Source organism: Mastacembelus armatus, chromosome 17 (genome assembly GCF_900324485.2).
Source record: "Mastacembelus armatus chromosome 17, fMasArm1.2, whole genome shotgun sequence".
In the NCBI taxonomy this organism is placed as follows: domain Eukaryota; kingdom Metazoa; phylum Chordata; class Actinopteri; order Synbranchiformes; family Mastacembelidae; genus Mastacembelus; species Mastacembelus armatus.
This window is the reverse complement of record NC_046649.1, coordinates 20,307,749-20,317,349: the sequence shown is the minus strand read 5'-3', so window position 1 is coordinate 20,317,349 and position 9,601 is coordinate 20,307,749. Positions and strand designations below refer to the sequence as shown.

At 42.4% G+C, this 9,601-nt stretch overlaps 1 protein-coding gene across 1 annotated transcript; it reads right to left on the bottom strand.

Moving 5' to 3' along the window:
* On the bottom strand, positions 1–9,512 carry ncstn (nicastrin). The gene is made up of 17 exons (XM_026313972.1): positions 9,384–9,512; positions 8,138–8,239; positions 7,625–7,748; positions 7,263–7,384; positions 6,301–6,446; positions 4,995–5,139; positions 4,740–4,852; positions 4,150–4,302; positions 3,929–4,033; positions 3,682–3,759; positions 3,222–3,391; positions 3,031–3,133; positions 2,643–2,741; positions 2,175–2,262; positions 1,781–1,944; positions 1,339–1,551; positions 1–1,128 (listed from the first exon to the last, which is right to left on the bottom strand). Exons 1-17 carry the CDS (start codon positions 9,439–9,441, stop codon positions 1,006–1,008), a joined length of 2,106 nt encoding a protein of 701 aa, XP_026169757.1. The 5' UTR covers positions 9,442–9,512; the 3' UTR covers positions 1–1,005.
* Positions 9,513–9,601: the final 89 nt, after the last annotated feature.

Below are 9,601 nucleotides of genomic sequence, written 5' to 3'. Positions count from 1 at the left end.
AAAAGTGGAAAAGAAGCCATGTTTATTTCATCAAGGCATCACAATTAACTCCAGCCAGTAAATGAACAACCACTGCTGAAAGTAAAACCCCTTTATCAAAGTATGACCCAAAGAGAGTGCACAGCCAGAGTACCAGCACCTTCCCAGTGTCACAGCATCTGATTTTGGGAATGGATTTGGAGATTTTGGCAGCTGATCGGCGTGAAGCAAAATGTTTGTCAGCTGTGACTTTTGTCTTTTTGGGAAATTCTTCTTCTTCACATAAAAATCACAATATGTGAAATTACAGTGGCTCTACAACTACATATTCAGATGTAGTTATAGTTGTACTGGGATCAAAAATTTAAATATTTCTCGATAATTTTTCTTATGATGTTCTTCACCACACATTTTCAGATTTGAATCTAAACTTTCTACTTGCTCATTGACTCACAAAGTGGTTTCTTATCATTTGCACTGATCGATAAGTTAACTACATGACAGAGGAGACCGCTACAGTATTGCACATACCATTGCAATCCTCACACACACATCATTGTAAACACTGAATTGCAGTCTCACACTTACACTCACTCACTCACTCACACACACACACACACACACACACACAGTAATGCTCACTGTTTAGTGCCTATTTTATGAGACAGTAAACAAAACATTCTTTGACAATAAAGAGGAAAAACAAAAACTTAAAAGAAATATAAACATCCTTTCCACTGGCAGGGCCCTCTGGTACCTGACCAGTGTTTTCTGACCCTGATGAGTCCAACTCCATCCAGGCCAGTCCAGTCCAGTCCAGTCCAGTCCAGTCATGTCATGTCATGTCTCAAACAAGTGAGTCCATAAAAGTCGTCATCTCAAGAAAACCTGCCTGTGTACCTACTCATGGTGTGTTTGATAGAAATGTCCTTGTCCATGTCTGGTTGGGATAGTTGTAGTAGTAGTAGTAGTAGTAGTAATTGTAGTAGTAGTAGTGGTAGTGGGCCTGTGCTGCCTCTGTGTGGATCAGTAGGTGGCGTTGGTGGGCTCCCTCCCTGAGCTGAAGAGGATGTCGGCCTTGGAGCTGATGATGTAGGTCAGCAGGAGGGATGTCAGCAGCACACCAACACCCACACCCAGCGTCAACATCTGCAGGAAGGACAGGACGATTATCTCACTATCACTTTAGTATATAAAGAAATATATATATATAGATATATATTTATATCTATATCTATATCTAAGGAATACACAATTGGCAACGAGCACCCAAAACATTCTCAGTGCAAATCAGGGAAATCTGGCTAAAACCTGTGGTGTGTATCGTCTTCAACCCTGAGGGGTGAAGGGCAGGCGTACCTCCAGTTCATGACTGGCCACCAGGAATATGCGTCCTTTGATGGACTTCCACCTGGACTCAGTCCAAGTTGAGTAATCATCGGAGGTGTACTGCCGCAGGTCAAAGGCAGGCGACAATGCTTTGGAGAGACGAACGGTGGAGCGGATGCAGTAACCCTCTCTCTCCGTACCGTTGGGAGGTGCCACGCCCTGAACCCACATGTAGGAGTACATCTGAGGTGGGGGGGGGGATATAGCATTTAGTGTTAAAACAAGTGGAACAAGCACCATAGGTGTGTCAACACTGTAGCTGTTAATAATGCTAGCAGCTTATTTTTATTCTATATATCAACAGGTTTTGAAATGAGTCAATCAAAATTAGGAGACAGAAATGTATCATATACTGAGCTGTGACACTTCATTTCCCTGAAATGTAAAGAAATAGACTGCTGTTATGTTTTACATGTTTGCTCTCCTTGTCGTTCTCATCCTCTCTCTGGTTCTGACAGTTCTCCTGGGTGATGTTGACGGTTCTGCCTGTCAGGTTCGCCAGGAGGTGCTGGACCAGAAGAGTCGGTTCGCTGGACTGTTGGGCCACGCCGACATAGTAGTTAGGAGGCCTGTTGGCTGAAACAGAAGAAATTAGGTTTAGTGTCTCCTCTGCTCTGATCCAGTGTTGGTAATGATGGGAAAGTAGCTCACTGCCCACATGGCTCTTTGAATAAATCCAAACAATTGGATTGGAATAATTATACCAAACAAACAAAACATATTCATGAGCAGTGCAATATTTTATTATTCATTTTCACCACTTTGATATGAGTCTAGTTTCTACAGAAGTTTGGATTCCAGCTTACTCAGATGACTCTTGAGGTCTGAGGGGATGAGCTGCTGGAACCAGGAGTTATTGGACTGAACGAGGAAACTGTACAGCATCTGGGTCACCTGAGAGATGGCAGAGAAAACAAAACATGAAGAAACATCAGTGTCTGTGTCCAAATGACCCCGAGAAACAGTTGAGAATAAAATGAACTACAGAGATATCAAGTGAGCAGACTGCATCTTACGAAAAACATTTCAACACTATGAGAACTGGAACCAAGATGTAAAAATACTGGACATATTCCCTGACATGTTAAGACTGTTCTGCTCCTGTAAACAGTCTGTCACAGCTCAGAACAAAGGACAAAGTACAGAAACGCTCTTAAGGCTGAGATCGGCTGCGATATTTCTGATGTGAAGGTGGAGTCAAGAACAAGCAAATATACTTTATACAGAAACAGTGAGCTCATAGATAAGATTTTTTTTTGCCTCTGCAGTCTTACTATTTGAGGGTCTGCCTTAATGCTGCTCAGCTGGGGTTCTTCCCCTCCTGCCTGGGTGTACAGAGCTCGTGCCACCACGGTCGCCACCTCAGTCAGAGCCTCAAAGGAAAAGAACAACATTTAAGTTGAGCTGTCAACAGCTAATCAGCTTAAATTCTGCAAGACATGTTTCCATGAAAAGATTTTAATCAGGAAAATGCCAATAACTGACTGAAGCAAACAATCAGTAGCTGGTATTTAACACTCACTGATATTTAATGCAGATATTTATCTAAAATTGCTAAAGTTAAAGTTAGAGCTGTCCACAGTCAGACCAAACGGGGGAAGGAGACATGGCCTGGCTTTACAAAGCTTACAGCACACTGCTAACTGTGATGAACAGAAACACCTTTGCAGTGTCAGTGACGAACTCCAGCTGCTCCTCTGGCGACAGGTTTGGTGGGTAAGACACGTTCAGGTATTCAGCATTATCGTACATACTCTCATAGAACCTACACACAGAACAGAAAAATACATGAAGTGTCAGTTTACTACCATGATAAACTCAAAGGATGTGGAGCTCCAGAAACCCTGAATCACCTGTTGGTGAAAGCAGACTGGTGATCCTCGATGACAATGCCAGGGATTGGCCGCGCTCGCAGGAAACGCTGGAAGGATGAGGGCGGCAGCGGCTGAGAGAAACTGGGCTCTTGCACAGAGACACTCAAACCTGTGGCGGCCGAGTGCAACTTCGCGATGAGTCCCTTCACCTGGAACACGGAAATTATTCACAGTTACTGATCAATTCAAATCTGTTAATTTTGCCCCTCACATTCTGAAAATGACTCATCTAATAATATTTTATACAGAAATAGTGCTTAAGGACATTTTGCACATGGTCCCACATGTGTTCCCGTCTTAGCCTGAAAATGTGTTCTTATATTAATTAGTATTAATTGATTTCAGACCCTGGATGTTCCAGGATAGGTGGTAGATGATGGATGGATGATTTCAGCTCAATTATGTTTCTGTGGTGGGGCAGTGCACACAGATCACAAACCTCTTCATTGACACTGTTGTTTCTCCTGGACACAGGATCAGAGTGAAGCCAGAGCCTGGAATCGGCACGAAGTCCCACCTATTGTGAGAAAATTCAGCAAACTGATGAACTGCACATACAAATAATATACAGCTTACAAAATATTACAATACTAAAAGTCAAGGACATTGTTTACTACTAAAATGAAAAGTCTTCTGAAAAAGTGTTCTCTTAAAAGGTGGCAGCATGTGCAATGTACAACACACACCTGTCCAATCTCCAGTACCGAGTGAACATTATCCAGGTCCAACGCAAACTGCTTGTTCTCCATGTCATACACCATCCTCGAACTGCCGATGTAATCAAAGGTTTCCTGGAGTCAAAGAAAATACACAAGAACCATGAATATGGCTGGCACTATACTCCAAACATAATCAAACTTAATTGATCCAGCACAGCTGTGCAGGCAGTGCTGTGGAAACAACCAACCCCTTGGAAGAAGGTGTAGAGGATGGTGCGGTTCGGCTGGGCCTCCTGGGTGGCGTTACGCAGAGCGTGAGCGGCTGCCAGCAGGGTGACAAACCCTGAGACACCACTCTCTGCTCCTGGAGCAATGTCAAAGAAAAAAGACCTGCTGTCCAGCTGCAGAGCAGGGAGAGAGGAGAAGCATCAGGCAGAGATCATGTCTAGGTAAGTAGTCTGGTCCCACATGCCCTGACCTATTTTCATGTTCCATAAATGAGCTTGTGGGCCAAGTTCCACCGACTTCTGGAAGTAGTGAATATTTTCATTATGAAGTAATCTTTTCTCAATTAACTGACTTATGATTTATAATCATGTCAGACAATAGTGAAACATGCAAGATAACAGGATTTACATAACAAAGCAGGACGTAGCCTGGACTTGACTTTTACATTTACACTGGAAAGCTTTCAAAGTGAGTGAGATCACTGCACAAACTTTCCAGGGAAATGTCACTGCTTTTCACAGACTCACAGCAGCATCTGCATGTTAATCACTAACAAATGTTGCACTGTAGTGAGATATTGATAGAGACGGCCCTCTTTCACACAACTCACTCTGGCTGCTGCAATGACCACACTCTCCCACATCTTGTGGCCCTTGGCTGTGTTGTTGAGGGGCCTGGTGGACGCCCAAACGTTATAGTCACCTAGTGCATCACACACTATCTCTAAAGGAAAACACAGAACCAGCACCAATAGGTTAGAACTAATCAAAAAACAGTAATGTTGTTTATTGTTGTATATTTCTACTCAAATCAGACTTGAATAAACAAAAACTAAGGTGGTCAGTGTGTTTATGTGTATAAACACCTGGGTTGATGCTGAAGTTGATGTCGTTTCTCCTCATGCAAGTGGCTGTGTCAGTGACGGCGGACATGTGGGAGTAGAGCTGCATGGCACACAGTGGGTACTGGAGGGAGCTGCCGTTCATGGCGCGGTTATGGTCCAGGTAGCACTGTGAACAGAAAGCAGCATGCACATATAAAATCTCTGCGTGCACGTCTGTGTGTACAGCCACACAAACCCCAACAAAATTACAGCATTTAAGTGAATCTCAAACTTTTCAATCCTTAGAACATGTTATGACGTATGCAGTTGGTTGTAGCTCGTTGCTCCAGGGTGAACTGACATGTTTGTGCACTGTACTACTCTAACTACCATGGGAATAAATCTGTCACCTTGACACAATAATTGCTGTGGGAATCAAACCTGATACCACCTGTTTACATAACAGTTCCCTTGTCTGTGCTGCCATCTTATCCACAGAGTTCTTAAACAAACACAGATAAAACACAACACTAACACAACCTCTGGTCATTAAAAGTTTCAGAAAACCCACACACACTTTTCTACAGAGAAGTTTAAATCCACAGTCCACCATTGTCAGTCAGCTGCAGCTGAACTGAAACTTGTCTCACATCCTCTTCCTGGTGCCAGATGGCCAGTTCAGCATGTCCTGGGTGTGTATGGTGTATTATGCTGTATCTACAGTTGTGTGTTTGGTGTACAACACTAGCATTTTAATGAAGCTATAACTGCATTTATTTAGTTCATCCTCATTGGGCTATAGCAGCATGCTGCGGTGCAGGTGTGTGTCAGAGGTGGTTGTGTTAAGCTTTGCTGGCTGTTGCGAGCTCATTGCTCATGCACTGACTTTTTGCTGCCATTGCTTCCGTCTGCTGTGTGGGGTTTTTTTTAACCATCACTTCACTGGTTTCAGAACAACCAACCAAAGAAGTCAGAGAGAAAAAAACTGTGTACACTTGTATTACATCAGAACAGCACACCTGCAACCTCTGTAATAAGATCTGTCTGTTTTTGCACATGTATTGGTTTAAAGCATTTGATGCTGGGTGAGCTCTGAAATACTCTCAACATCATGTGCTACAACTCGCTCTACATGAAGATGTGCTGCATCATTCCTAATCTCAACAGCCACAGAGACAAGCCCAGATCAGATTTGATTGTAGATGTACTGTTCTTGGAAGGATTTCAATTCTCCAACACTACAGGCAGCAAGAAAACAATTAGACAGCCACTTTGAGCAGTGATACAGTTAAACAATGTGGTACCTTTAAGCACAAATGGGATTATCAGCTCCTGCTGTCATGCTTACCTGCCGTATGACCTGAGTCTCATTGTCGTCCTTCAGGGAGAAGATGGGGAAGTCAAACTCCTCATAGGACAACCCGTTGCCCAGAGGGTTCCACAATGTCTTATTACAATGGGCCATGGCTGGATCGTACTTCACTGAGTAAACACCTGAGAGAAAACACAGAGAGAAAACATCAGCAGCAGAAACTCCTGATGCATGAGCAGGTTCCTTCAAAGCTGTGTAAATCATCTGAAGGTACAAACAGTGTTGGTGCCCAGTGGTCACATTTCTATGAAGACAGATGATAATTGAAGTTATTACCAAGTTGATGTCTACAGTGTCTATAAAAAGTAGTGCCCCCATAGATATTTCAGATTTTATTCCTCAACAAATAATGAGGTTTTTCAGTTGATCAACATGCAAAACAGCTTTTTAAAACAAATTGGTCTGATTCATTTTGATTCTACTGCTACATTAGTTACTTCTACAGTTAATGGTTTCTTAAACATGACACACTGACACTGCCCAATAGAAAAAAATGGTATAAAAATGAGTTAAAATATCTTCACTCTACATTACACTGCTGCTCATATGTTAATGCATCAGTAATAATAAACTTATAATACACTTCTGATAGTTTTTGTACATTTTGTGGATAATACTGTCCAGTACTTACTTAATTAAAGTAAAACTATGAATGCTGGATTTTTACTTCTGTGAAGAGATTTTTATAGTTCTACTCTTGTTCAACAGAAGGATGCGGAAACAAAAAACAATGAGATATTAAATTTCTGCTGTGAAAAGACGATTATTTCGTGAAACTCTAATGTTTCAAAAATCTTTCACATTAACACATAACATGAAACCTGAACCAACTACAGCTTGTGGCTTGTTGTGCCCTCAGAGAATCATAAAACTAAAATTCATTTCTGCTGCTGGTGTCAACCTGAGGAATAAGTTTCAGCATGTGAATCCCCACCCACCTGTGTTCTCGTTGGGACACTTGGTGTGTGGAGAGAAGCCTGCAGCTGGGTTTGTGTTTGGTGCCACAACAGCTACACCTGCCACTCGGCTGGAGCCATTCTTCAGCTTCATCATGATGGACCTGAGGAGCAGACAGTCGGCACGGGGTACGGGAGACGATACAGGTACAAATACTGGTTAGACATGGGTCAGAAATGTGGTTCAAGTCTCTTCCTCAGGGTCAGACAGGTAGAATTTGAGATTTATTGCCATGTACTTATATTATTACTTCTCAGCTACCTGCTAAGCCAAAATCTGGATTATCTGTTATTAGGAAAGGCTGAAGATGTTCCCTCTGCAGGGCGAGACACATTAACTGTACCTGGTAAAGAGTGGGGATTCCAGGATAACCATATAAGGTGGATTGGGACCAGAGTGCAGGACCCAGTCCAGGTTTTCCTCTGACTCAAGCACATGGAGCACACCCACATTACCCGACAGAGAGGCTGAAAGTGGAAATTAAACATCAGCATGTGTGATATGAGGCAAAACAGCTGTTTTAGACAAAAATGACCTGCGAGCTTGTCCATCCATGTGTGTTTCTCCCAGGCCTCAAGCAGCTTTTGATAATAAGGAAATGAATCACAGAGGATTCCTGTTTGATCTATAACTTATGTGCTTCCATCTTCTTTGGAAAATAACTCTCAAAGCCACAGATTTATTTATTCATGCATTTCTAAACCTGAAGTAAGTAGAGACATTACACATCAACCTCATCAGAAGGGTGAGAAGAAGAAGAAAAACTGCACTACACAAACCAAGTGAAAGAAAGACACTTGAAGGAGACACACACACAGATTCATCTTGGACACTCATGATTCAGCACTATACTCACACTGGCAGCCTATTTGATGTGTTGCATTGAGCAGCCGCACACATGAGACAGTGTAATTGAGATTGACATAAATCTTCTTTTCCACTGAATTACAGCTGACAACTGCAAGAGGAGAAAACACAAACATCTGCATGATGAGGACATTTCAACACTCCATCATAGCAAAACACCTGATAAATGGCCACCTGGATCAGATTTGACTTTAAAATGTACTGAGCGCCTTGGTGCACACTTCCATCTTGAAAACATGTGTCCCTGAACAAACAAAGATTTATCACAGAACTTGACTGCACTGGTTTTAGCCAGATGCTGCCTAATAAACAGTGAGTGTACACTAATGTAACTCTCTGAAAGGGATTCATTCTTCCAGTTCCCTTTTTAGTGTAATTTAAAAGCCCGTTAACTAATATCAGACTAATGTGTGCTGTTGCTTTAAAATGCCATCCATTGGATCGAACGAGTTTTGTAGTTTCATATATAAATACAATATGATGAAATACTATTTTATGCACAAAGCACCTTCTCTCTTATATGAATTCACATCTGCCTCCTTTCGAAATGTTGCTTTGTCCACCGTAAAGTAAGTTAAGACTTAAAGGTCAAGCTTTAGGGTTTATCTAATAAAATTTTCGGCTTGATCCATTTGTTTCTCCCACATCTTATTAAACGAAGGCACTCAGAGTAAAAGCAGTAATGTGAAAATAAAACCTGTTGTAACTCTAACTAATACATTGCTAGACCACTTGTGTGCCGAATTTACCCCTGCACTCTAACGATTTTAAAGTGCCTTCACCTGGGTTTCTGCTGTTCTGCGTGCTTGGCGGCAATCAGATTAATCTTAAACTAAAACAAATGTAAACGAGGTTTGGCGTGACGTCCTGGCGTTTTAAGCCCTCGAGCTCCGGGGAAATCACGCGCAGTCACGCTGATGCTGAGCTGGAGGACAGAGTCGGTCTGTGACCCCTTAGAAGAAAAGTAATCGAAATGACCTGACAAAAGAAAGTGGATGGTGACCTCTGAAGTCCGTGTTGACGTAAATGTGTCATGTGTTGCTGCAGCACTGAACCTCATTGTAAAACTTGGGAGTAAAAAACAGCAAAGGGCAGATTTTGCTAGCGCCGACTAGCCTAGCATTCGGCTAGCTCCGAGCACAAAGAAGTCCAACAAGCTTCCCCCACGGAAACACATCCGGCTCATCAACAAAACCGAGTAATCACACAGTCAGCGCTGCTAGACCACAACTTACCGACGAAAAACCAACAAAGCAGCAAACTAACAGCCCATCCTTTCGACAGCAAATCCATCTTCCTGGTTTGAAAAGAAGAAAAACACAACAGGAAGTGTTGACATGGGAAACGTCCGGGTTCTGCTGTTTGGTTCCCCTCCCACTGAAAGGGAACGGTCTCTGCTCAAATGGTTTTTAATCTTTGCCATGGAGTAATAAAGATTTTCGTCGTCTTTAAC